The 27,541-nt window shown below is 44.3% G+C and overlaps 1 protein-coding gene across 1 annotated transcript; it reads right to left on the bottom strand.

Moving 5' to 3' along the window:
• Nucleotides 1-854: 854 nt before the first annotated feature.
• On the bottom strand, nucleotides 855-27,420 carry LOC129839499 (voltage-dependent calcium channel gamma-1 subunit-like). The gene is made up of 4 exons (XM_055906993.1): nucleotides 26,783-27,420; nucleotides 13,921-13,995; nucleotides 4,006-4,143; nucleotides 855-3,802 (listed from the first exon to the last, which is right to left on the bottom strand). The coding sequence occupies exons 1-4, from the start codon at nucleotides 27,015-27,017 to the stop codon at nucleotides 3,573-3,575; spliced, it is 678 nt and encodes a 225-aa protein (XP_055762968.1). The 5' UTR covers nucleotides 27,018-27,420; the 3' UTR covers nucleotides 855-3,572.
• Between the last annotated feature and the right edge of the window lie 121 nt (nucleotides 27,421-27,541).

Genomic DNA, 27,541 nt, shown 5'->3' with positions numbered 1-27,541 from the left:
GGTGTCTTGTACACAGAGAAGGACGAAAGAGATACAGGAAACTGGCTTTCATCAAAGCTAGATATCAGTGAATTTATTTGATTTAGAAATGCATGGTTTCATGGTCATAACATGTACGTACCACTGAAGAGAACCACTGTACAGTCATTCATTCCATACCAAAAGCTAGTTCCAACAGACAAAATGGCTAAGCAAGTTATCTGCTACATTCATGACGTCTTATGTAGTGTTTAAGTACCATAGGGCCAGTACCTTTTATCAACTGCCCTCATCTATTCAATCACATATCAAATGGGGAAAGCAATGGTATTAGAACTTGCAAGCTTGTTTTGAGACACTAGTAATGTACATTTCTGTATCAAAAAGAATCCTCGTTTCACACTTCCACTGAGTAAATAGAAAAGCAGTATCATCCATAACAATATAATGTACCCGCTGGGTTTTTACAGTACACCTATTTCCTGCCTGTCCATAGAAGCCAAAGATGAATGGTAACATGGGAGAGAAGTCCAGTTTAGTTTGGCTGAGAAGACTGGACATTTGGAAAATATATATATACACTGCTCAAAAAAATAAAGGGAACACTTAAACAACACAATGTAACTCCAAGTCAATCACACTTCTGTGAAATCAAACTGTCCACTTAGGAAGCAACACTGATTGACAATAAATGTCACATGCTGTTGTGCAAATGGAATAGACAAAAGGTGGAAATTATAGGCAATTAGCAAGACACCCCCAAAAAAGGAGTGATTCTGCAGGTGGTGACCACAGACCACTTCTCAGTTCCTATGCTTCCTGGCTGATGTTTTGGTCACTTTTGAATGCTGGCGGTGCTCTCACTCTAGTGGTAGCATGAGATGGAGTCTACAACCCACACAAGTGGCTCAGGTAGTGCAGTTCATCCAGGATGGCACATCAATGCGAGCTGTGGCAAAAAGGTTTGCTGTGTCTGTCAGCGTAGTGTCAAGAGCATGGAGGCGCTACCAGGAGACAGGCCAGTACATCAGGAGACGTGGAGGAGGCCGTAGGAGGGCAACAACCCAGCAACAGGACCGCTACCTCCGCCTTTGTGCAAGGAGGTGCACTGCCAGCGCCCTGCAAAATGACCTCCAGCAGGCCACAAATGTGCATGTGTCTGCTCAAACGGTCAGAAACAGACTCCATGAGGGTGGTATGAGGGCCCGATGTCCACAAGTGGGGGTTGTGCTTACAGCCCAATACCGTGCAGGACGTTTGGCATTTGCCAGAGAACACCAAGATTGGCAAATTCGCCACTGGCGCCCTGTGCTCTTTACAGATGAAAGCAGGTTTACACTGAGCACATGTGACAGACGTGACAGAGTCTGGAGACGCCGTGGAGAACGTTCTGCTGCCTGCAACATCCTCCAGCATGACCGGTTTGGCGATGGGTCAGTCATGGTGTGGGGTGGCATTTCTTTGTGGGGCCGCACAGCCCTTCATGTGCTCGCCAGAGGTAGCCTGACTGCCAATAGGTACCGAGATGAGATCCTCAGACCCCTTGTGAGACCATATGCTGACACATGCACATTTGTGGCCTGCTGGAGGTCATTTTTCAGGGCTCTGGCAGTGCACCTCCTTGCACAAAGGCGGAGGTAGCGGTCCTGCTGCTGGGTTGTTGCCCTCCTCCACGTCTCCTTATGTACTGGCCTGTCTCCTGGTAGCGCCTCCATGCTCTGGACACTACGCTAACAGACACAGCAAACCTTTTTGCCACAGCTCGCATTGATGTGCCATCCTGGATGAACTGCACTACCTGAGCCACTTGTGTGGGTTGTAGACTCCGTCTCATGCTACCACTAGAGTGAGAGCACCGCCAGCATTCAAAAGTGACCAAAACATCAGCCAGGAAGCATAGGAACTGAGAAGTGGTCTGTGGTCACCACCTGCAGAATCACTCCTTTTTTGGGGGTGTCTTGCTAATTGCCTATAATTTCCACCTTTTGTCTATTCCATTTGCACAACAGCATGTGACATTTATTGTCAATCAGTGTTGCTTCCTAAGTGGACAGTTTGATTTCACAGAAGTGTGATTGACTTGGAGTTACATTGTGTTGTTTAAGTGTTCCCTTTATTTTTTTGAGCAGTGTATATTAAAGCCATATACTGGATCTAGATGGTACATATTAAGGCTCTGAGTTTTTCCCTGACCATTTGAACTGAATGCCCCTGAAAGTGTTGGCTACTGAGTACCTTCCAAGTTAAGTTAAATGCATCAGATGCTAACTAAAATCAGAACTAGAAGAAATTGATAACTTCATTAAAAAAAAGAGTACTTGGTTCACCTACATTGAATGGGATCAAATAGTCAAAGACATTGGGCTGCAATGTGTTCAGCTCTAAAAAATAAGTTTTTTTTTTAGTGTTTGGTGTGCACCTGCTAGAACTGAATACTTTACAACCCAAGCATTCAGTGGACTGTTGGTGTTTAGCATTCTGCCTGGTATGCACACTAAACCCACCAGACAGCATTATTTGCTTCTCCAATTTGCTCTGACAGCCATGTATTATTCTTAGAAAAGTAAGTCCTTTTGAATACTGAAAATATATATTTTTCACTATAAATCTAATATGACCTAAATTCTAGAATTAAAAAGGATCATTTTAATATCACTCCTTTACATCACAATTAGTGTTATGTATGCTGTGAATATTTGTTTTTAAAGGAGTTGTAATATTAAATAATTATGAAGTAATCATTTGGCATCTGATTCTAACAATGTTCTGGTTTATCTTGAAATCTGCCTGAATACATTTGCCATAAATTCATTGCAAGTTGCTTGATGCACTGAAAATAACAGAACCGTCCCAGTTATAAATTGATTGACTTATGTACAGAATTATCATAAAAAAACACACATTGGGGAAAAGGTGGATTCATAGGTCAAATGTCAATCAATTACTATTTATACCATTAAATAACATGTCAAAAGGTATAATTAACCAGGTGTCCATCCAACCATTTCATGCTGATGAATTTGAAAAAACACTTAAAAAATAACGACTGGGCTGATGGAAACAGGAAATGCCGGTGCAATTTTATAAAACAGACAATTTGCTCATTCGATATGGTGGGATGTTTTATGTGTCTGTAAAATTAATTATGCGAGAAATTGCAGTGGAAAGTCTCAACTGTTGCCTCCACAGGTGCATAGCCCCCCTACCCATAACTGCTGCTAGTGGTGTACAGTACCCCAACAGTTTGCACTCAAGGCCAATAGACTTTCCTCATTGACATTTGTGTGTCTGTTGACATTTATGTGTCTGTAAAATTAATTATGCGAGACATTGCAGTGGAAAGGCCTTTTATCAGCAAATATTTCTAGAATAACCATCATATCGGCGTAAACTTGGAGTCACACGATGACACTATGTTGTGTGGTCCTCCCACTATGACTCGGGAAAGCATGCAGGACTCGACTGCTCCCAAGCACTGTGTGAAATAACCTTCTGGTTCCACTATATAACAACACAAAGTTTATCTTGATCGTGATCTTATTGCTTTTAAAACAAAGTGTCACTCTCTTCCTCGTCTCATCCCTCTCTGTCTGTTACTCCACTTCGTGTTCAGCGTCCATGCAGGACTCCCAGGGGTTTTGGGGCATGCGGGGCATGGAGAGCAGGAGGAGGCCGAGGCCACTGAGGAAGAGGAGGCAGAAGCCAGCGCAGGCACAGGCGAAGGACCAGGCGTAGGAGTAGTCTATCCAGATGGTGTCCTCGCTCTCGATCATCCGCTTTACCGACTGACGCATCACCTCCACTGAGATGATGGCGCACAGGCCTGCGATTGGGCATAGAGGGAGAGAGGAGGATGGGTTAACAGGTATAACCTCCAATCACAGGTAAGCAGTTGAATCAGATATTTGTTTTTCATTTGCTATATTACATTATGATTTTAGTACTGTATCTGTTCCCTTAACCCATTGATAACAGTACAACCAAAAGATTACAGAGGTAATGTGTTATCTGCTTGTCTGGTCTTACCTGCGAAAGCGAAGAACATTCCTGCAGGTTTGAGGACGTAGTCATTTCCCTTCTTGAAGGAGCACAGGAGACACAAGGTGCCCAGGATCATAAAGGCCAGGCTGAAGATGGCGATGGCCGCTGCCGAGATATTGTACTCTGAAAAGAGAGCAAATAGAGGTCACTTCAAGATGACCCCTGACCTATGAAAATATAGTATGCCATTTAGCAGACGCTTTTATCCATAAGCGACTTGGTCATGCATGCATTTGGGTGGTCCTGGGAATAAAGCCCACTACCTCGGCGTTACATGTGCCGTGCTCTACCAACCGAGTTAGAAAGTATGTAAATACACAACACAGGAGGAGGTTAAAGTTGCCCCTTACCACTGATACAGGGTCAGACATTTTTCCATCCAACTAGGATTGAGGGAAAGGTAATCTGATCCTAGATCTGTGGTTAAGCGCATCTTCTATCTTAAGCAATTGTACATACTGTAAACTTGTAGAGTGCTACTTTCCTCCTATAAACACTAAAATACCTCTTGAAACTGGATCTGCATAAATTAACATAAATTAACTTTAGCTAATTAACAAATTAACTTTAGCTTTTCAATACTCAAATCGTTTTTTTTAAACGTTACAGCACATGAAAAGGTGAAAAGGTAAGCAAGAGTCATTATGGTGGGTTGTGGGGGTTAATTTATTTTCTATATAAATCAGCCATAAGCCGATAGGAGGCTTTCCAAGAAAGATTGTTTTATTCCAGAGCAGCGTGAGTCCTTATGTCTCCAGCTGAGTTATATAAATTATATTTCATTACATTGCAGCGCTGGGCGTAACTGGATGTGGAAACACTTATGTGTTTTAAGTCGTCTTTCATTTCTGCCTGAGAAAATAGTTGAAGGGACCTAACTGAATTGTTACGTGTGCAGACCAATTTAGTTTGTCACCTCATTGTACAGTACATGAGGTTGTCTACAGTCACAGAATGGACAATTAAATATATATTTTTTAAATGAACAGGAGTGTGAAGCATGATAAGGAAGATGGAATTTCATTTGGTTGGTGGAATCTGCCATCAGTCAAGCTAACAAGCTAGCTAAATCAATCTAACTAACTAACGGAATTAAATAACTAGGTTACATTTGAAATGACATTGCACTTGAAGTAAAAATTGTTGTGTGAAATGAGAGACATGTTACCCAGTGAAAAAGTTCCTCTTGCAGTAAGGCAGCCATCTTTATTCAACCAAAGGAAAAAAACTAAAGCTTGGCATTACTGTACGTTGTTCAAAGCTGCTTAACCAGCCATTCCAGTTATGTTGGTGTTGTAATGTGGATGGAGGAGCTAGGCTTTGATCTTCCGCCTGCGCTCCTAGAATCGGTGCCCAGGGGAGAGCCTCTCCTCGGGGGCTCCCCTTCATCTCATTCTGGGGGAGGATGGGCCAATGCTGGCTCTCACCCCTTGAGTATTTCTTGAATCATGCTATGTCCTGCATGGAGTGCTAGCTCTCTTCCCTTTGCAACCTCAAACAGAGGGGTGAGTGGTTTCAGTGTAGGCTGGATCAGTGGTTTAATGTCTCAGGTATGGGCTGAAAGATCTCGTTTGCGCTCTGTTGGTGCTTTAGTGATTTATTATCCCAGTGGCATTTTCAGTTTAGCTCTGTTTATGCTGCTCGGCTGGATCTGCCTGTGGCTAGTCGTACTGGCAGCGCTGGATCAATGCTCTATGTATAAATGGTAACCATTGGTTTATTGAGGAGTGAAGAATACCAATGGGCATTTGGAATGGGTCAGTGCTACATTTCAAGTAAGGGCTATTTCTATTTCTGGGGCTAGCCATTAGCAATTTCATGTGTGTGTGTGTGTGTGTATATATAGTTTACACAAACTCATAATGACATGATAAGCTTTAGACCACACTATTTACCAAGAGAGTTTTCATCTATATTCTTCGTAGCTGTCTATTTACGACCACAAACTGATGCAGGCACTAGGACCGCACTCAATGAGCTGTATACAGCCATAAGCAAACAGGAACACGCTCATCCAGAGGCGGCGCTCCTAGTGGCCGGTGACTTTAATGCAGGGAAACTTAAATCCGTTTTTACATAATTTCTACCAGCATGTTAAATGTGCAACGAGGGAACAAAACTCTAGACCACCTTTACTCCACACGCAGAGACGCGTACAAATCTCTCCCTCCATTTGGCAAATCTGACCATAATTCTATCCTCCTGATTCCTGCTTACAAGCTAAAACTAAAGCAGGGAGCACCAGTGACTCGGCCAATAAAAAAAGTGGTCAGATGAAGCAAATGCTAAGCTACAGGACTGTTTTGCTAGCACAGACTGGAATATGTTCCGGGATTCTTCCAATGGCATTGAGGAGCACATCATATCAGTCACTGGCTTAATCAATAAGTGCATCGATGACATTGTCTCCACAGTGACTGTATGTACATACCCCAACTACAACTAGAGGATATGGATTACAGGCAACATCCGCACTGAGCTAAAGGGTAGAGCAGCTGCTTTAAAGGTGTGGGACTCTAACACGGAGGCTTATAAGAAATCCCGCTATGCCCTCCGACGAACCATAAAACAGGCAAAGCTTCAAGACAGGACTAAGATTGAATCATACTACACTGGCTCTGACGCTCGTCGGATGTGGCAGGGCTTGTAAACTATTGCAGACTACAAAGAGAAGCACAGCCGCGAGCTGCCCAGTGACACAAGCCTACCAGACGAGCTAAATTACTTCTTTGCTCGCTTCGAGGCAAGTAACACTGAAACATGCATGAGAGCATCAGCTGTTCCGGAAGACTGTGTGATCACGCTCTCTGCAGCCGATGTGACTAAGACCTTTAAACAGGTCAGCATTCACAAGGCTGCAGGGCCAGACGAATTACCAGAACGTGTACTGCGAGCATGAGTCTGTAATACCAACATGTTTCAAGCAGACCACCATAGTCCCTGTGCCCAAGAACACTAAGTTAACCTGCCTAAATGACTACTGACCCGTAGCACTCTCATCTGTAGCCATGAAGTGCTTTGAAAGGCTGGTCATGGCTCACATCAACACCATTATCCCAGAAACCCTAGACCTACTCCAATTTGCATACCGCCCCAACAGATCCACAGATGATGCTATCTCTATTACACTCCACACTGCCCCTTGGGTGCGTGCTCAGTCCCCTCCTGTACTCCCTGCTCACTCATGACTGCATGGCCAGGCACGACTCCAACACTATTATTAAGTTTGCCAATGACACAACAGTGGTAGGCCTGATCACCGACAACGATGAGACAGCCTATAGGGAGGAGGTCAGAGACCTGGCCGTGTGGTGCCAGGACAACAACCTCTCCCTCAACATGATCAAGACAAATGAGATGATTGTGGACTACATGAAAAGGAGGACCGAGCACGCCGCCATTCTCATCGACGGGGCTGTAGTGGAGCAGGTTGAGAGCTTCAAGTTCCTTGGTGTCCACATCACCAATAAAATATCACGGTCCAAGCACACCAAGACAGTCTTGATGAGGGCACGACAAGGCTTATTTCTCAAGAGACTGAAAATATTTGGCATGGGTCCTCAGATCCTCAAAAAGTTCTACAGCTGCACCATCGAGAGCATCCTGACTGGTTGCATCACTGCCTGATACGGCAACTGCTCGGCCTCCGACCACAAGGCACTACGGAGGGTAGTGCGTATTGCCCAGTACATCACTGGGGCCAAGCTTCCTGCCATCCAGGACCTCTATACCAGACAGTATCACAGGAAGGCCCTAAAAATTGACTCCAGCCACCCTAGTCATAGACTGTTCTCTCTGCTACCGCACAGCAAGCGGTACCGGAGCGCCAAATCTAGGTCCAAAAGGCTTCTTAACAGCTTTTACCCCCAAGCCATAAGATTCCTGAACAGTTACTCAAATGGCTACCCGGACTATTTGCATGTGACGAATACAATTGTATTTTATTTGAAATATTAGTGGCATAGCTTTTACTGCAGGACTTTGACAAATGACCTCAACAGTCAACCTTTTGTGTGTTTTAAATATTCATATTGGAATGTACAGTCTTACCCCATATCATGGGTGCACACTCTATAGGTATCAGCTTGCTCAGTGTCACCCATAGATTACAATTCCATAGAGTTTACACACATATTATCATCTTAGCTATTATTGCAGGACTTTACAGTCCATCATGAATGTTCAATATGCACAATAGACTGACTGGGGAGGGGATTTCTCACAATCAAAGCCCTGCAATAAGAGCTATGATGCTAACATGTGTGTAAACTCTATGGAATTGTAATCTATGGGTGACACTGAGCAAGCTGATACCTATAGAGTGTGCACCCATGATATGGGGTAAGAGTGTACATTGCCATATGAATTTCCAATACACACAATAGACTGACTGGGAAGGTGATTTCTCACAGTCAAAGTCCTGCAATAAGAGAGAGCCCACTGCTCATCCCGCAATACACTGCAATCCTTCTCCCTCTGAAATGCTGCACCTCTCTCCCGACCTGCTGCAGCCACACTCTACTTGTTGCTTTAAACAGATGTGTGTGTGTGTTTAAAAAGCAACAAATCCCTTTGAAAACGGCCTATGTGGTATCGGTATGAGTCAGAAACATGTATTTTAAAGTCAAAATGTACTGCAATGTGTAAATATGATCATTTTTGTCATGAAGTCAGTCTGGTCTAAAACGGCGTTTGGAACATCCGTGCATCACAACAGGTAAAAAGGAAAGTTGGGTTTTGATTTGACTATGTCCATTTGCCCACTAACAGCTTCGGTGATTGCTCTCTATCCAATAGCATAGACAGTGAGACAGACCTGCCCAGCAGCTCTGACTTTGTTTACAAAAGACAACACGTCATGCATTTTTGACTACACCGCTCGCGTCTAGCAATCTATATTATTCAATTATTGCACCCACATTGCTCGCGTGCGCCAACGAGCGTCTGCGTTGCCAAGGGTTAAAATAGAAGTCAGTTTCATTTCTAACGCAGATCGCGCTGCAAGTCCTGCCTCTCCCATCTCCTCGTTGGTTTATAGAAGCTGGTACCCACGTGCCATCTCCTCATTGGTTCTACCCACGTGGGTGACTGAAAGACGAAATAAGTCGGTGGCGGTAATGCATGTAATTTATGAAAGTTGCCAATTGCAATATAAAGTCAAGAGAAGAAAAAGCCTGGAAGGAGGAGAGATGACTAGAAACGATTTGGTTGACCGTTTTATGTGTGGATTAGTGGAGTAGAAGACCTTGTGCATTTCAGTTAAAATAACAACTCAATGTTTATATCCCAGGACAAATTAGCTAGCACCAGCAAGCTAGCTAAATAGGACAAATTAGCTAGCAAGTGCAAGCTAGCTAGCTAAATTGCCATAATATTTAATGCTTTTCGACCTGTCCCCAAATTAATATAATATGTCCAGAGTTTGTTTTGATATTTTAACCTGCTTTTCGTGATCGCGTTTGGTGTGGGGGGACAAAATACATTTATGCATGATGGCGCGCGCGCAGCCGGTTTGGGTTCTGTGTTAGTCAGATGTAAAATTGCACAACTAAAACATCCTTGGCAAAAACGTCAAAATTAATGATAGATTTCTTGAGTTATCTTAGATTCCTTCTGGGGATTTGGAGGACGTGAAATAGGCTTCCGCATCTACAGTGTCTCATGGGGGACAAACATCATTAACCAAACGTGTAATTGGTCAGAAAACAAAACACCAAGACTGAAATCAAATTTTTCTAATGAGCGACAGAAAAAAACGGGCCGATCGGCGTGTTCAGTGGCTCTTTAACTGGGTGAAATCACCTCACTATTCAGACTATTGTACGTATTGAACATTCATATAGCTTTACCTATACTGTGTGCACCCATGAAATGCTGCATCAGCCTACTTAGTGACACCCACAGATTACAATTCGGAAGAGTTTACACAAATATTTGCATTATAGCTCTTATTGCAGGACTTTGACTGTGAGAAATCACCTCCCCAGTGACCCCTGCAAGCGAAAATGAGTCGTTAGGACGTCCTCGGAACGTCAAAAGGTTTTGTCATGGTCACCTGGACGTCAAAACAGTGACATGGTCATCTCTCCTGATCTATGCGAACTGTTTTTACGTTTCTTTAAAAAAAACATAGAAAATATTACATCACAGATAGGCAGTAGCCAGTCTCACACCAGCAATGCGCGTTCAGAGGCACAAGAGGCAATTACTCTTGAGGCAGAATACTGCTTCCTATTGCTCATTTGAGAAAATATCCAGTACATCTCTCCTTATATGTACTCATATACACAATGTCCTTATAAACGATATGTCTTTACAAGCCTGTGCATTTACAGGTATATTATTTCAATATGATCCGATGTACAAATCTGTAGTCAGATGTATCTTCTACATATAAAATGAAAAAATGTGATGTGTTCAATTCATTGATAGGACCATGGGAACGGTGGGTCCCCATAAACCATGTTACAAACTGACTGACATCATCAACTATAAAAACAAGTGTGTGTGTGTGTGTGTGCGTAAATATATTCCAATTTACACCCTACTGATTGGGTCTGACAAGGCCCTGCATGTGCTTAGCAGTCCTGTCATATGTGAGAGTACATGCGTTGAATGGGCCAAATGTGCACAGTACTGGCAGGGTCACAGAGGGGGCTAGTGGAGAGATTTGGGGAAGGAAAATGTCCAAGAGAGAAGGGAATGGGCTTTGAGCGGGATTAGCTCTGTCACATGGAGTTCCATTGATGCTCTTGTGGCATCAATGGAACTCTGGACGGAGACAATGGGCAGCCCTGCCATGCGCCTAGCATAGAGTTGAGATGTATCCAATTTGGCTTGTACTATTCACCACCCATGTTTCATATCCCAGGTTGCTTATTTGTTTTTATAACTCTCCCTTTGAATCTTCTCTTATGAAACATTCTGTCAAAAGGACATCAAAGAATACACAAATGTTGTTCTTGAAGAGAATAAACCAATATACAGGTAACTGCCAAAATAAAGGAAACACGTGTGTAAATGAAGGCTATAAACCAGGTGCTTCCACACAGGTGTGGTTCTTGAGTTAATTAAGCAATTAAAACATCCCACCATGCTGAGGGGTCATGTATATAAATGCCCAGTTGCCCATTATTTTGGGTACCATGGCTAGATGAAGAGATCTCAGTGACTTTGAAAGAGGGGTCTCAAAGGACCATAGTGGGCTTAAAGGGTGTGTCTGTGTGTGTATAAATGTTTTACTATACTTGAGTACCAAAAGTCCTCACAAGAATAGTAAACCGACTAAAATTCAGAGAAGTGAGGACATTTTGCCGGTCCTCACTTGTAAAAAGGCTATTTTAGGCTTAGGTTTTAGGGTTAGAAATAGGGTTAGGTTTAGGGATTAGGGTTGAGGTTAGGGTTAGGTTTAAGGTTAATTTAGGGGTTAGGGAAAATAGGATTTTGAATGGGAATCAATTGTTGGTCCCCAAAAAGTCCTCACAAGTATAGTAAGACATAGCTGTGTGTGTGTGTGTAAATCTATTATGATTTACACCCTACTGATTGGGTCTGACAAGGCCCTGCATGTGCTTGGCGCCCTTACGTGCATCACATGGAAGTCCTGTCATATGTGAGAGTACATGTGTCTAATGGGCCAAGCATGTGCACAGTACTGGCAGGGTCACCAAGGGGGCTAGTGGGGAGATGGGAGAAGGAAAATATCCAGGAGAGAAGGGAATGGGCGGTGACAGGGATTCGCTCTGTCACATGGAGTTCCATCACGCTACCTGCCGGAGCTTATATCCACTCAGTTGACTTGGCCGCAACCCTTGCGCCTACCAAAACTCTATATACTTAAATGTTTCTGCTTGTGTTGAAATGAATTCAAGGCTGATGCACAAATCCAAAGAATGACCAAATCACCATTGGTTGTGTGCGCAAAGCTTTAGAATGAAGCAGTATTGTCTGGTTCTTTGTACGTTTGTTTTTGGTAACATTTGTCCATGAAACTTAGGAGACAACGGGCAGCCCTGCCTTGCGCCTAGCATGGACTGTTTGAGTTGAGATATATCCAATTTGGCTTGTATTATTCACCACCCATGTTTCATTGTTGCCTATTTGTTTTATGACTGTTTCCTTTGAATATTCCCTTATGAAACATTCTGCCAGAAGGACATCAAAGAATACACTTCTTCTGTTCTTGAAGATACACTACATGACCAACAGTAGGTGGACACCTGCTCATCTCATTCCAAAATCGTGGGCATTAATATGGAGTTGGTCCCCCCTTTCCTGCTATAACAACATCCACTGTTCTGGGAAGACGTTCCACTAGATGTTGGAACATTGCTGTGAGGAGTTGCTTCCATTCAGCCACAAGAGCATTAGTGAGGTCGGGTATTGATGTTGGGCGATTAGGCCTGGCTCACTGCCTGGCTCGTTCTAATTCATCCCAAAGGTGTTCGATGGGGGTTCTGTATGGACCCTTGCTTTGTGCACAGGGGCCATTGTCATGCTGAAACAGGAAAGGGCCTTTCCTAAACTGTTGCCACAAAGTTGGAAGCACAGAATTGTCTAGAATGTCATTGAATGCTGTAGCGTTACAATTACCCTTCACTGGAAATAAGGGGCCTAGCCGAACCATGAAAAACATCCCCAGACCATTATTCCTCCTCCACCAAACTTTACAGTTGCCACTATGCATTGGGGCAGGTAGCGTTCTCCTGGCAAACCCAGATTCGTCCATCCGACTGCCAGATGGTGAAGCGTGATTCATCACTCCAGAGACAGGTTTCCACTGCTTCAGAGTCCAATGGCGATAAGCTTTACACCACTCCAGCCGACGCTTGGCATTGCGCATGGTGATCTTAGGCTTGTGTGTGGCTGCTCGGCGATGGAAACCCATTTCATGAAGCTCCCGACGAACAGTTCTTGTGTTCATGTTTCTTCCAGAGGCAGTTTGCAACTCAGTAGTGAGTGTTGCAACCGAGGAGAGATGATTTTTATGCGCCACTCGCTTCAGCACTCGGCGGCCCCATTCTGTGAGCTTGTGTGGCCTACCACTTTGAGGCTGAGCCATTGTTGCTCCTAGACGTTTCCACTTCACAATAACAGCACTTACAGTTGACCGGGGCAGCTCTAGCAGCGCAGAAATTTTACGAACTGACTTGTTGTAAAGGTGGCATCCTATGATGGTGCCACGTTGAAGGCCATTCTACTGCCAAAGTTTGTCTATGGCGATTGCATGGCTGTGTGCTTGATTTTATACACCTGTCTAAAACGGGTGTGGTTGAAATAGTCAAATCCACTAATTTGAAGGCGTATCCACATACTTTTGTATATATAGTGTATAAACCAAGTGTACAAAATATTAGGAACATCTGCTCTTTCCATGACATAGGCTGAACAGGGTAATCCAGGTGAAAGCTATGATCCCTTATCACTTCAATCAGTGTAGATGAACGGGAGGAGACAGGTTAAAGAAGGATTTTTAAGCCATGAGACAAGAGAGACATAAATTGTGTGTGTGTGCCATTTGAACGGGGCATGGTAGTAGGTGCCAGGCACACTGATTTGAGTGTGTCAAGGACTGCAATGCTGCTGGGTTTTTCACACTCAACAGTTTCCCATGTGTATCAAGAATGGTCCATCACCCAAAGGACATCAGCCAACTTAACACAACTGTGGTAAGTAAGCATTGGAGTCACCATGAGCCAGTATCACCGTGGAACGCTTTCGATACCTTGTAGAGTCCATGCCCCGACGAATTGAGGCTGTTCTGAGGGCGAAAGGGGGTGCAACACAATAGTAGGAAGGTGTTCCTAATGTTTTGTACATGAAAGTTACAAAACAGAATCATGGTGTGTTTGTTAGGCCATTATTAACGTGTGTATGGACGAGGCACAAAAGAAACCTTACCTTTCTGGGTTTTGACTTCAAAAATCTCAGACTCATCCCCTGGAGTGAAGTGTTTGAAGTAGGTGCAGTTCTCCGCTGTGGGAGACATGAAAACACAGTCAGCTGGAGGTTCAGGTCGTAGCACTTCAGGCAATGTGCAGTTTCTCATCAACACACTGAACATCACAGAACATACTAAATAATCGTGAAAATAGCTCTATTTATTTCATAATAGATGCACAACACTTCGGAAATAAAGTAGCATAATAGACCAATGTGTTTACCAAAAACTGTTTCACGAGTCTTCCACAAATGTAAAGACGCTAACTTCATAAAAAACAGATAAAAGGATGTTGATGCTTTTTACCTGGACTACCTTTAAACTACTTGTATATGGTACCGATGATTAAGCATTCTGTAGTTGCGATGTAACAGTTAATCCACACGGATCAACATTTAGGCGCACCACTTTCATCTGATGGTTTGCGCTGAGTTCACATAAAACCCTTATCTATCTTCACCATGTTGATTGACAGTGTCTGATTTTGTGTTAGCATAGGTTGTTTGGCATCCATAAATGGCGCATCCAATAGGAAGTACATTTAATTCAACTTGCCAAAATGATAATTACTCCTGTGTATACAAAACTAAATACATTCCTTCGAAGCACTACACCAGTGAGCATGATTTAGCCACAAAGGAAGATTCGCTTCTTTTAAAAAATAGCTGTGGACTGTTTTAAATCACAATGCCAGGGCATAACCTACAGTTCAGAAGCGCGTAATTTGGGCATGCGGCGCACCATATCAACTAGCGGATTGTTGATTTGCGGCTGTCGGTGAAGTTAGGCTATCAAAATTCTCAACTCACAATAGGCTATTGAGCGAACAGTGGCCTATTTTATTGGCACTCTATGACGGAGACCATCGGTCATATCCCCGGTGAGAGAGTAGCCTGCGATTTTTGTGGCATTAAAGATTCTGCTCGTTTCCAATTATGGAGACGAAAGTGTCGTAGAATTGCATGAAATATGTTTATAAACGGCAATTTTTTTCGGATCCTCATTTTTTTTTTTTATCCATCTAGCTGGTGCGGAGCTCTGGACTTGTGCAAATAAAGGAAGAGAAAAGCAGAACGGTATTTTTTTTGCGAACAGTGAGTTAGTTATATTATTAGCCTAGTTTATGACTATCCAATCCACTCACCATGTTAGGAATAGAAGGCTATCTTACATTAGTCTGCAAATAGATAGATGCATGCAATTCTTTATTTTTTAGCCTCCACTAACTTGAAACTCACGCGCAGCCTATAGGGGCATCCCGTTCACTTTGCTAGGCCCAATGTGTTAACCCCTGGGGATCCGTGCTAAGCACGAGTAAAAGCTGACCCACAGAATACGATCACAGCGATTGCAGAGGGCTAGGGGTATCGCCGTACGCTTTGACGCTAAACCAGAACTTCAAAACATCCATTCGCCGGGGAAACTATATTTGTAAACAGCGGCGGCAGACGGCTCTGTCACTCAGACGTCAGGAGGAACTTCAGTCGCTCAACTCTGTTCTGTCACTGGAGAGGCCTGCTCTGCATCAGATACTTGGCATCTAATGTTGTGGGCCAACTGCAGGGACCACGCAGGAGTAAGTGACAGGCTGTCATGTAGAATTCTGTGAGCTAAGCATATTATCACATCGGCTCCAGCGTTCCTCAAATCCACACATACACATGGGCTAGAGATAATTCCCCTTCTCCCAGGACAACTAGGAAGATAGAGTTACTGGTGGGTGGGGTTGCCAGTTTGGATGTATTATTGAGAGAAGGCTAATAAAGAAAGATACACAAAGTATGTGCAGGTTCAATTAGCTGGATTTGGCGCCAGCAAAGCACTCTTTAATGAGTGGAATCCAGCTGACCAAATTTGGCACATGATTAATGACTTCATTTTCTCTGTGTAAACTGGTTTTCTAGTTGAGAAGACATCATCATATAATCAGAGTACAACCAACTGGTCTGTGTTACAACCAGGTAAAGATGTATTTTTCAGTACAGGATGAAAACCTAAAGTTAAATATTTCAGATTTTGTGTTGTTATCTAGTTCTGTTTACTTAATTCTCACGAGTCACCATCCCGGATCCGGGAGCACCCTCATCAGTAAAAAAGCTGAGTAGCATAGCCTAGCATAGTGCCACAAGTAAATACTAGCATCTAAATATCATGAAATCACAAGTCCAAGACACCAAATGAAAGATACACATCTTGTGAATCCAGCCATCATTTCTGATTTTTTAAATGTTTTACAGCGAAAACACAATATGTATTTATATTAGCTAACCACGATAGCAAAAGACTCAACCGCATATTTTCCCCATTTTTTTACCGCATAGATAGCTATCACAAATTCGACCAAATAAAGATAGAATTAGTCACTAACCAAGAAACAACTTCATCAGATGACAGTCTTATAACAGATTTATTGTATAGCATATGTTTTGTTAGAAAAATGTGCATATTTCAGGTATAAATCATAGTTTTACATTGCAGCTACAATCACAAATATCACCAAAGCAGCTAGAATAACTACAGAGAGCAGCGTGAAATACTTTAAAATACTCATCATAAAACATTTATGAAAAATACATGGTGTACAGCAAATGAAAGACAAACATCTTGTGAATCCAGCCAATATTTCAGATTTTTTAAGTGTTTTACAGCGAAAACACAATATAGCATTATATTAGCTTACTACAATAGCCAACCACACAACTGCATTCATTCACCGCAAAGGTAGCGATAGCAAAAAAAACAGCAAAATATATACATTTATTCACTAACCTTGATAAACGTCATCAGATGACAGTCCTATAACATCATATTACACAATACATATATGTTTTGTTCGAAAATGTGCATATTTAGCGGTACAAATCGTGGTTTTACAATGTGAATACGTAGTCAAAATGCACAAAATTGTCTGGAGAAATCTTGGAGAGTCACCTAATCTAATCAAATAACTCATCATAAACTTTACAAAAAAATACATGTTGTACAGCAAATGAAAGATACACTAGTTCTTAATGCAACCGCTGTGTTAGATTTTTTTAAAATAACTTTAGTACGACATACAGCTTACGTTATAGCGAACGTTATAGCGAGACAGCGCCCAAAATCAGGGCGGAAAATATGACTAAACATTTTCAACAGAAATACGAAATAACATCATAAATGGTTCCTACTTTTGATGAGCTTCCATCAGAATGTTGTACAAGTTGTCCTTTGTCCAGAATAATCGTTGTTTGGTTGTAGAATGTCCACTTCTCCTGTCGAATTAGCAACCAAAGCTAGCCATGTGGCGCAAACGTGCCCAACTTCACATAATGCAAAGAAAAGAAAATGCCAAAAATCGCAATAAACTGATATAACTCGGTTTAAAATAACTACTTTATGATGTTTTTAACACATATATCAAATAAAATCAGAGCCGGAGATATCTTTTTTTAATTTTTTAATTTAATTTAATTTATTTTTTTATCCCCTTTTCTCCCCAATTTTCATGGTATCCAATCGCTAGTAATTACTATCTTGTCTCATCGCTACAACTCCCGTACGGGCTCGGGAGAGACGAAGGTCGAAAGCCATGCGTCCTCCGAAGCACAACCCAACCTAGCCGCACTGCTTCTTTAACACAGCGCGCCTCCAACCCGGAAGCCAGCCACACCAATGTGTCGGAGGAAACACCGTGTACCTGTCCCCCTTGGTTTGCGCGCACTGCGCCCGGCCCGCCACAGGAGTCGCTGGAGCGCGATGAGACAAGGATATCCCTACCGGCAAAACCCACCCTAACCCGGACGACGCTAGCCCAATTGTGCGTCGCCCCACGGACCTCCCGGTCGCGGCCGGCTGCGACAGAGCCTGGGCGCGAACCCAGAGACTCTGGTGGCGCAGTTAGCACTGCGATGCAGTGCCCTTGACCACTGCGCCACCCGGGAGGCCCCAGAGCCGGAGATATCTAACGTCTATACCGAAAGCTTTTCAGAACGCAATCTGGGGTCCCTTCTCGCACCTTCCAAGACAATGAAAATTCTGGTCACGTCATTCCAAAAGCTCTTGTTCGGCCTCAGATCAAGCTAGACACGCAATTCCACCTCTCACTGCCTATTGACATCTAGTGGAAGGCGTATGCAGTGCATGTAGATCCATAGATTTCAGGCAAATTAATAGGAAGGCCCTGGAACAGAGCCTCGATTTCAGATTTTTCACTTCCTGACAGGAAGTTTGCTCCAAAATGAGTTCTGTTTTACTCACAGATATAATTCAAACGGTTTTAGAAACTAGAGAGTGTTTTCTATCCAATAGTAATAATAATATGCATATTGTACGAGCAAGAATTGAGTACGAGGCAGTTTAATTTGGGAACGATTCTTTACAGAGTGAAAATAGCGCCCCCCTATTGACAAAAGGTTTTAAAATATGCTCACAAAACATCCTTATACGACTATTATACAACCTGACAATGATTGGTTTTGGTAAGGTAAAGGACCATGAAAAGGGATCTAAATGTTTTGACTCTCACAAATAGAGGATGTTTTTGTGAATGAGGACCGAGACTGGCCATCAAGGGAAAACCCAGAGGTGGTTACTTAGCAACTGGCTCGTCTGCTCTTTTTATCATGTAAGGCGGGCAGGGGAACGTGGTGACTAGCCACAGAATTCAATGTTTTGGTTTAGAGAGAGCGAGCTAGTTTATAGAAGAGTCAGAGTACATTCGGGCCTTGAAAGGTCAATTGCTGAGTCACCTCAGCTCGACCCAGCCATTTTAAGTCGTTCACCCCTCTAACAAAAGCCTCTGGCTCTAGCTTCGGTAGTATCTCTCCGCACCACAAACTCCTGTGTTAATAACTGTAATGGACCAGAAGTGATTCTTGTCATCATGCTGAAGACCAAGTGCCTTTTCATTGCGCTGACAGGAGAGAGAGAGCCCACGCTGCATTATGAGCCACTTGAACAGGCATTGGGGCTGTGTCGCTGTCCTTCTGTGTTTGTTAATTGAAACACTAAATCCAGGGATTATGCCAATTATGCGGCGGCGGCGCTTGCCTCATTAGCTTTTGATGTCCTCATTACACACTCTCATCCTCACCTTTTAAAGACACACACACACACACACACAATATAAAGGCAGTCAGTCAGGTTGGCACAAATACGCACACACACACACACACTGAACGCAGGTAGGCAAGCACACGTGCACGCTCCCTCGCACACACATGGTCTGTGCCGCTGTGCTCTCTAATGGCATTGGAAGACACTCAAAAGGTCTCTCTAATGATGGGTAGAAGAGACTCGGGCTTTCCAGGAACTGGCTTACAGTAGATGTGCTTGGAATTCAAACCCAGGTCCTAATAGACTTGCAAGGCTCCCCATGTCTATCCACATCTGTAGCGTGATCTAAAATAAGGACACACGACAACGAGGTTCTACCTCCGGCATGTTTACTAACCTAACCCTCGCAGGTCATGCCTAGGTACGGATACCCCCAAGGGACACCCTACTACATCTTCCCCTCTCCCATGAACAAGAACTCAACATGCATATCCACTGAAGCATAACTGAAATGCAATTTGGAAACCAGTACTATTCTCTAACATGCTACTTCACACCCTGAAACAGTAGGAAAGCATTCAATCACACAGTATGAACATTAACTTGGGTACAGTCTCTTTTTGCTGGGTATGGTCCCCCAACAGTATGTTTTCTCTTCACGTTACATAGTCTTTCAGCGCTTCACATCCCTTTTTGGGCGCACTTGTGGCACTGTGAGCGTTCTCTCTCCTTCACCCTGTTTTTGTGCGTTGTCTGTGGCCTCAGTCTGTGTGTCTGGTAGATCTGGAAGAGCTCTGAGGTGTGTTCTGTTCCTTCGCACCTCTTCTGAGCCTGTGTCCACCACATAGGAGCGTGGGGTATCCGCTTTCCTCCGCACTATCGCTGGTGTCGTTGAGTTTGTAATCCACACACGTTGACCTTCGGTCAGCTCTGACCTCTCCGTAGCACGGTGTCTCCGATTAAAGTCTCCAGTTTGTTTGTTTCAGCCGTTTGTCCCTCTCAGCGAAGGCCTTCCTGTTAGGCCATCGGGGTTCAAGCTGAGCCGGCGAGACAGGCAATGGGGAACGCAGCCTCCTGCCCATCAGGAGCTCGGCAGGCGACGGCCCATGATGCAGTGGTATAACTCTGTACGCTAACAGAGCCCTGTATGGATCCTTGTTCTTCTTCAGCAGTCCCTTGACTGTTTTCACAGCTCTCTCTGCCTCACCATTACTCTGTGCATGGTAGGGGCTACTGGTCACATGTGTGAAGTCATATTCTATGGCGAAAGCAGAAAAGGAGCTTGCAGAGAACTGGGGAGCGTTATCTGTAACCAGGACCTCAGCAACCCCTTGCCTGGAAAAAAATGACTTTAATCCATTGATAAAACCACCTGATGTGGTTATGGGTGTCTTTGCAATTTCAATGTATCTTGAGTAGTAATCTACCACTAGCAGATAAGTGTCATTTTTCCAATAGAACATATCTCCCCTACTTTTTGCCATGGCCGTTTTGGCAGCTCCGTTGCCATCATTGGCTCCGGATGACAAGGTTGACATTTTGTACAGACCTCACAATGGGCCACCAGCTTGGCAATCTGAGTACTCAGACCAAGCCACCACAGTGACTGTTGAGCCCTCAGTCTGCATTTGGTTATCCCCATGTGTCCATCATGCACTCTGTCTAGCATCTCTGGTTGTAGAGTCTCTGGGATAACTATCCGTTGTCCTTTCATGAGAAGTTCTCCATTACAGTGGACGTCACTTTGGTGCACCCAATAGGGCTTCAGCAGCTGAGGCAGTTCCTCCTGCCTGGGCCATCCCTTTTTGCACTGCTGCACTCTGTCAGCAGATGGGGTCTCGTTGTTGCTCCTCTGCAATCTGCTGCAGTTTGTTCTGAGATGCAGGTAGGCTGTCCCTTACTGCATTAATGGACACCTGTACCTCACCCTCTAGACATTCCTCCTCCTCTCATAATGGACATTTAATTGTGGCCCTAGAGAGTGCATCTGTTGTGATGAGTGCCTTCCCTGGCACATACACCATCTTGTAGGTGAACCTCAGTAATCTGAGGCGGAAGCGCAGAACTCTGGGAGGCAAGTCGTCCAGTTCTTTTGTCCCTGACAGAGCCAACAGTGGTTTGTGGTTAGTCGCTGCTGTAAACTGCAGGCCAATAAGGTATTGGCTGAGCCTTTCGCATGCCCATGTGATAGCCAACGCCTCCTTCTCCACTTGTGCATAACTTTGCTCTGTGTCAGATAAGCTTCGGGAGATGTATGCTGTTGGACGCCACTCCATGTTGTCCTGCATCTGTGTGAGGTACTGGGCCAGCACTCTCTGTGAGGCCAGATCTCCTTTGATTTTGTCAAATGCTACCTGTTGCATGTGACCCCATGACCAGTCATTCTCTTTGGCTAGTAAGTCTCTCAGGGGTTTGGTTGTATCTGAAAACTGTGGGAGGAACTTACCCACATATGTGGCCATGCCTAAGAAGGTCCTGACTTCAGCCACATTCTGGGGTCTGGGCATATCTGTGACGGCGCTGATCTTCTCCGGGTCCTGCTCTATTCCAGCTGCACTGATTTTGTGTCCCAAGAACAAGACCTCTGACTGTGGAAAAGTGCATTTTTCATTGAGTGTCAGGCCAGTCTCCTGGAGTCGGGTCAGAACTGCTGTGAGCCTTACATCATGTTCTGCTCTGTCCCTTCCGCACACGGGCACATCGTCCGCGTGGACTATGACGCCACTCAGCCCTTCCAACAGCTGGGACATGCGTCTTTGGAAATGCTCAGGACCGCAAGCGATTCCAAATGGCAAAACATTAAAACAGTAACGGCCAAATGGTGTTATAAACGTTGTGAGCGCCCTACTCTCTGATGACAGCGGTGTCTACCAAAAACCTGACTTGTGAGCCATCCAACTGAGCCAGTAACTGCTCCACTGATGGTAAGATGTGTCTCTCTCTGCAGAGTGCCTCATTCAAGTTAGTCATGTCCACACAGATTCTTATGTCCCTATTTGCTTTTGGGACCACCACCATCCCTGCACACCAGTCAGTGGGACTCTCTATTTTAGACAACGCCCCAATTTCTTTCATCCTCCCCAACTCTTCCTTTACTCTGGCCAATAAAGGGATAGGCACACGGCGGGGGGGTGGTAAGGGCATAGGGAACAGCATCCTCTTTCAATCGGATTTTGTAGTCACCTTCTATCCTTCCTAGACCAGAAAACACTTTTGGGAATTTCTTTTTGAAAACCTCACCTGGGTCCTCCAGTTCGCTCTCAATGAGTTGCAATGCTTCAATTGCTGGCAGCCCCAGCAACGGTCTGGCTAGAGAGTAAATGACGAAGACAGGCTGGATGGCACTTTTGTCTTTACTCTCCAGTCTAATCACCAACTGCCCTACCACTGGTAAAATCTTATTACTGGGCCCGTACAGTTTTTTGTTTGTAGAGAGCAAAGGGCCATCTCTGCTATAGCTATACAGCCTAGTTGGGATAGCTGTTACTGCTGCTCCAGTGTCTAGTTTAAATGACACAACCTCCCCATTGAGTTTAATGTCTGAATGCCAGCCAGCATTGTTTTCCTTTACTTCTCCCAGAAAGATGCTGTCCTGCTGTACCTCCTCTGAGACATGCATTTGCTTTAATCGACAGACAGCTGAAAAGTGTCCTCTCCTGTGACATTTCCTGCATTCCGCATCCTTTGCTGGTCAATCTTTCCATCTGTGGAAAGGGGATTTCCCACATTTGCGACAAAACACTTGAACTAGCTACTGGTGATGTCTGTGATTGTTTTCTCCACGTCTGTCTCTGTTCTGTGTTCCTCTCTGTTTTTTTAGCTTGGTATGAAAATGCATTTATTTCTTCACTCTCTTCGTTCTGCAAGGAGCTGCTGTCGCGCAGTATCGTCTGCTGTCTTTTTACTGTCTCACTCTGCCTAAACTGGTTTACAGCTTTGGACAAGGTAAGCTGGGAATCCAACTAACTTTTCAGAAAGTGATATTTCTTATTCCCACTACGATCGGATCTCGGATCAGCTCTTCCCTGAGCGCCCCAAACTGACAATGTTCTGCTAGTTTGTGAACAGCTGTGATAAAACTGTCGGTGGTTTCACCCTGCTCCTGTTTGCGCATATTAAACCTAGCTCTCTCAAAAATAATGTTGTGTCTCCCTACAAAATGCGTTTCAAAACAGTCTTTAACGGCACTGTAGTTAAGTTTCTCTTCCTCGGTCAACGTTGATGCATTTAATATATCCTCGGCTTCATCACCCATAAAGTAGATCAGTGTATTAACTTGAATGTCTCATTTTTCACGTTTAAGCCTGATGCTACCCTGTACCTTTTCAAAGCGTCACATCCATTTCAGCCAGTTTTGAATGTCCATACAATCAAAATTCTCCGGGGGACTAATGCGAAATCCGTCAGCACTAGCCACTGGCCTGTCCGTGTTTGCGCCAGAGCCCGTTGAACTTGGAGTCGCAAACCCTAAAATCCCGTCAGTTTCTTCCTCTTGCAACATGTTGCTTAGCAGTAACTTAGTCCTTGCTTGTTAACTAGCACAATAATGATATGCGCTATTTTATCTCCAACACTGTGCCCCCCTGCTTTGAAACAGCCTGAATGTACGATTTACTTGGTACGTCCTTCAATGTTTATATGATTATTAAAACCACTTCTGACAACATGTAGTATGATCTAAAATAAGGACACACGACAACGAGGTTCTACCTCCAGCATGTTTACTAACCTAACCCTCGCATGTAATACCTAGGTATGGATACCACCAAAGGACATCCTACTACAAAATCCATGAATATAGTCCCACACTACTAGAAGCCGTGGCTCTCTTTGTGTTGTATTAATTCTACCCCGGAACCTTATGACTCAGCACATGACCAGACAATGCTCTGTCTATGTGAGTGGATTAGCAGTGAGTGGATTAGTAATGCCAGGGTGATCCCACTGTGTAACATCCCAGTGACACCCCAGGCCTCTCCACACCAACAGGGTATATACATTTCAGTGCGAATAGAGTCCAAACCGCACCCTAACTAGGAGCCACTTCGCCGACGTCAACATCTCAAGGAGAGGATAAGTAATGGCACCCGATGGAACTCAACTGGCAAGTCAATAGCGTATCAATTAGCTGACCTGCTCAAAGCAGAAATTCTACGCACTACTAAACAGTATCTCATCTATCTTTAAAAAGGTGAGGAGATCAAAACAAGACTCCACTATCGCGCTGTAGTGAGGTGCTTCACAGTGAGTTTGTCTGCCGTTTCATCAACATAAGGGGCTATGTTAGGCATTTCTTTCAGCCCCATGTTTTCCCTCTCTTTCCCTGTTGCATAGGCTATAGCTTGTCTAAAATAGAAATAGGGAAATATAACCAACCATTAGATACTCTACCATTGAGATCGTTATATACAGAAAAGAAAACCAGAAAGACCAACATGCAACAAATCATCATTGGCACTTCCACAGCCGGGTTGCCCCTCCCAGCACTGGTATGTGGTTGAAGTTCCGGTTGTCTACATGCCCGGGCTTTGACTAGCCTACCCCAGGACCCTTGTAACCCACCTCCATGGGACGGGAAATGATTTTGGACGGTGGGTAGCAGGGCAGCGCCAGGGAGGGGGTTAGGGGTTAGGGGTTGAAGGGCTATGCCTGGCTTGTGCAGGTGGCCTTGTCACTCAGATGGGCTCTGAAGGTGGGCACACACTTGACTCCCTCACGGCTCTTACCCCGGGACAGCTGGGTATTTACACAGCCTATATTTATCCTCCATTGGCCCGCTGCATAGTGCTGCGCACAACAGAAAATCCCACCGATATCTTTGTTTCTGTAACAGTTGCTATATTGGCTTTGGCTGAACGTCTCACCACATCCCTAACCTAGATTGTATGTTTGCTGTTCTGGACAGTATTCTTATGTAATAAATTATGTCAATATCCTGTTTTACAGTCATTCTTATTTTCTGACCATCTGTTATGATTATTTAGGAAGGCAAACAAGGTGAGCAACCTCTATGTACATATATACGGAGATCTCCATTTCTCCTTGATCTATGTAGACTACTAGCCAAAATATATATTTATAAATTTTTTATTCCAACAGATGGCAAAACTCATGGAGGGTCACTTAGAGAGCACCATCATCCTAGAGATGACAGAGGGGCATGAACTGTCCTAGTGGTTGGTATTTCTCTCATTTAGATGTGAGGCTATAATAAATATTGCTATTCATTCCCAAATAGAGCTAGCGATACCAAATGAAACCCTGGTGTCTGGCATTGTACCCACTAGAAAGGTTATATTAATCTTGGCGCCTATCCACTGCATTACTTTTTTGTTCACCTGACCTAGAATTCCTTACAAGCAAATGCCGACCGCATTATCTTCCAAGAGAATTCTCTTCGATTACAGTCACAGCTGTGTACATTCTCCCCCAAGCAGATCCCTCGTCAGCCCTGAAAGAACTTCACTGGACTCGATGTAAACCATACATCCTGAGGCTGCATTTATTGTAGCTGGGGATTTTAACAAAGCAAACCTGAGAACAAGTCTCCCTAAATTCTATCAGCATATCGAATGCGCGACACGAGCTGGTAGAACTCTGGATCATTGCTACTCGAACTTCCGCGATGAATACAAAGCCCTGCCTTCGGCAAATCTGACCATAAATCCATTTTGTTGCTCCCAGCCTATAGAAAGAAACTAAAAGAGGAAACGCCCGTGCGCAGGTCAACACAACGCTAGTCTGACCAATCGGACTCCACGCTTCAAGATTGCTTCGATCACGTGGACTGGGATATGTTCCGGATAGCCTCAGACAACAACATTGATGTATACGCTGACTTGGTGAGCGAGTTTATTAGCAAGTGTATCGGAGATGTCGTACCCGCTGTGACTATTAAAACCTTCCCTAACCAGAAACGGAGATCACATTCAAAGTAAATGCTGCAGATGTTTGCAAAAAATGACCTTTTTAAATGTCAACCGTGCTACAAAACGGATCTTCCGTGGTCCAGATTGAATTCTGCCTGTGGTCCTGTTTTGATTGGAGTAAATGATAACTGCAGTCATTATAGAGTGTATTTTAAGGCCTTGGAGCTAGCCTTGTTAGAGCTGGGACTCAGGGGATACTGCAGCTTCAAGAGTTCTTAGTTGCTGAGGAGCTGGCAAACACCTCAGCTTGGGGGAGAGACACACCTCATCGTTTAATTACTGCGGGGATGTAGCTGGATGGGACTTTAAAGGTCAAGATTAGTCTGAAAGTGCTTGACTTAGTTTATCTTATTGTTGCGCTATTTATTGTAGCATATGCTAATCCTCACACTGTTGGGTAGTTACCTCTTGTTTCCCGGCTTCTGAAGCCTCAATATCTCAATGAAATAATTGTCTGACAAGCGGTTCAACACACCAGGAAGGCTTGTGGGTTAAGAGGAACATTAGCTGGCCACATTGCAAAGATGACTGGTGCTTGGTGACATGGCTAACCGCTAAGTGTTGAACCATGACCTTGACAAGAGTTCACTGACCCCCTTCCACCAAACCCAATCTCTACAACAATCCAAATACTGTTTTTTATACTGTGTGATAGCACATATTTCTTGATCAGCAGTTAGTGTATCCATTTTAACAATAGTTATAGACACAGACGATGTTTTAAAGTGCCACATTGGTCGGTGTTACATTAGGTAGCCTCAGACATTGGACAGAGAGGTTCAGGGTTCGGATAGACACAGACAGTGCAGATTTTCAGGTCCAACCTATAAGCCGTCTCCGTGTTATCTCGTCTTACCTCCAGGTAAGCTGATGGGGCCACAACCCTTTCCGTTGTAGTCCGCCTCACTGATGTAGATGGCCTTCTTACACAGCCTCCAGAGGCCAAAGTGGGCCGCCTCACACGTCGCGTTCACCTGCTCCACCCGCGGGCTCAGCACGGCCCAATGGTCCGTCACCACCGCCGTAAACATGGACGCCATGCCCACCAGGATCACAAAGAACGTCATCTTCACCTTCGTGCGCTTGTGCATGGTGCAGTTTTGTACGTGGAAACACTGACACGAAGATGTACAAGGAAGAAGAAATGCGTAGCACCGAGGTCCTCGCTTGGATCAGACTTGAAGGGACATCAAACTTCTGGGGACGTCGGACTTCTGGGGACGTCGATGGTGGATTTCCGCGGGCTTCGCTCCTTAACAGCCACACAGCCTTCCACAAATGTCTCTCTCTTCCCCGGCCTACACCCTCTCACTATGTCCCCTCTCTTTGTTGGATCTGTGCCTCTGGTTTGAGGGAAAGGGGTCAGTTTTGTCGTGCCCTAGTTTTCACGGTCCTCTCCCTTCTCTGACTGTGTCGACTGAGGGGGGCCTGTGTTCCTCAGACTACAGCTGTTAAGGTGGATCAAGAAAGTTGATGACCAAACCGACTGCCGTGGTATGGAAGGGGGGGGGGGGGGGGGGGGGGGGGGGTCTGCTGCTATAAATGTGTGCAGTGATTCAAGATGTCAGGGTGACTTTATTGGGTTACATCAAAGTGGGTGGGAATGTGTAAAGTG

The sequence above is a fragment of the Salvelinus fontinalis genome, chromosome 40 (genome assembly GCF_029448725.1).
Source record: "Salvelinus fontinalis isolate EN_2023a chromosome 40, ASM2944872v1, whole genome shotgun sequence".
NCBI classification, from domain to species: domain Eukaryota; kingdom Metazoa; phylum Chordata; class Actinopteri; order Salmoniformes; family Salmonidae; genus Salvelinus; species Salvelinus fontinalis.
Note: the sequence above shows the minus strand (reverse complement) of the source record. Positions and strands in the feature narration are given on the sequence as shown.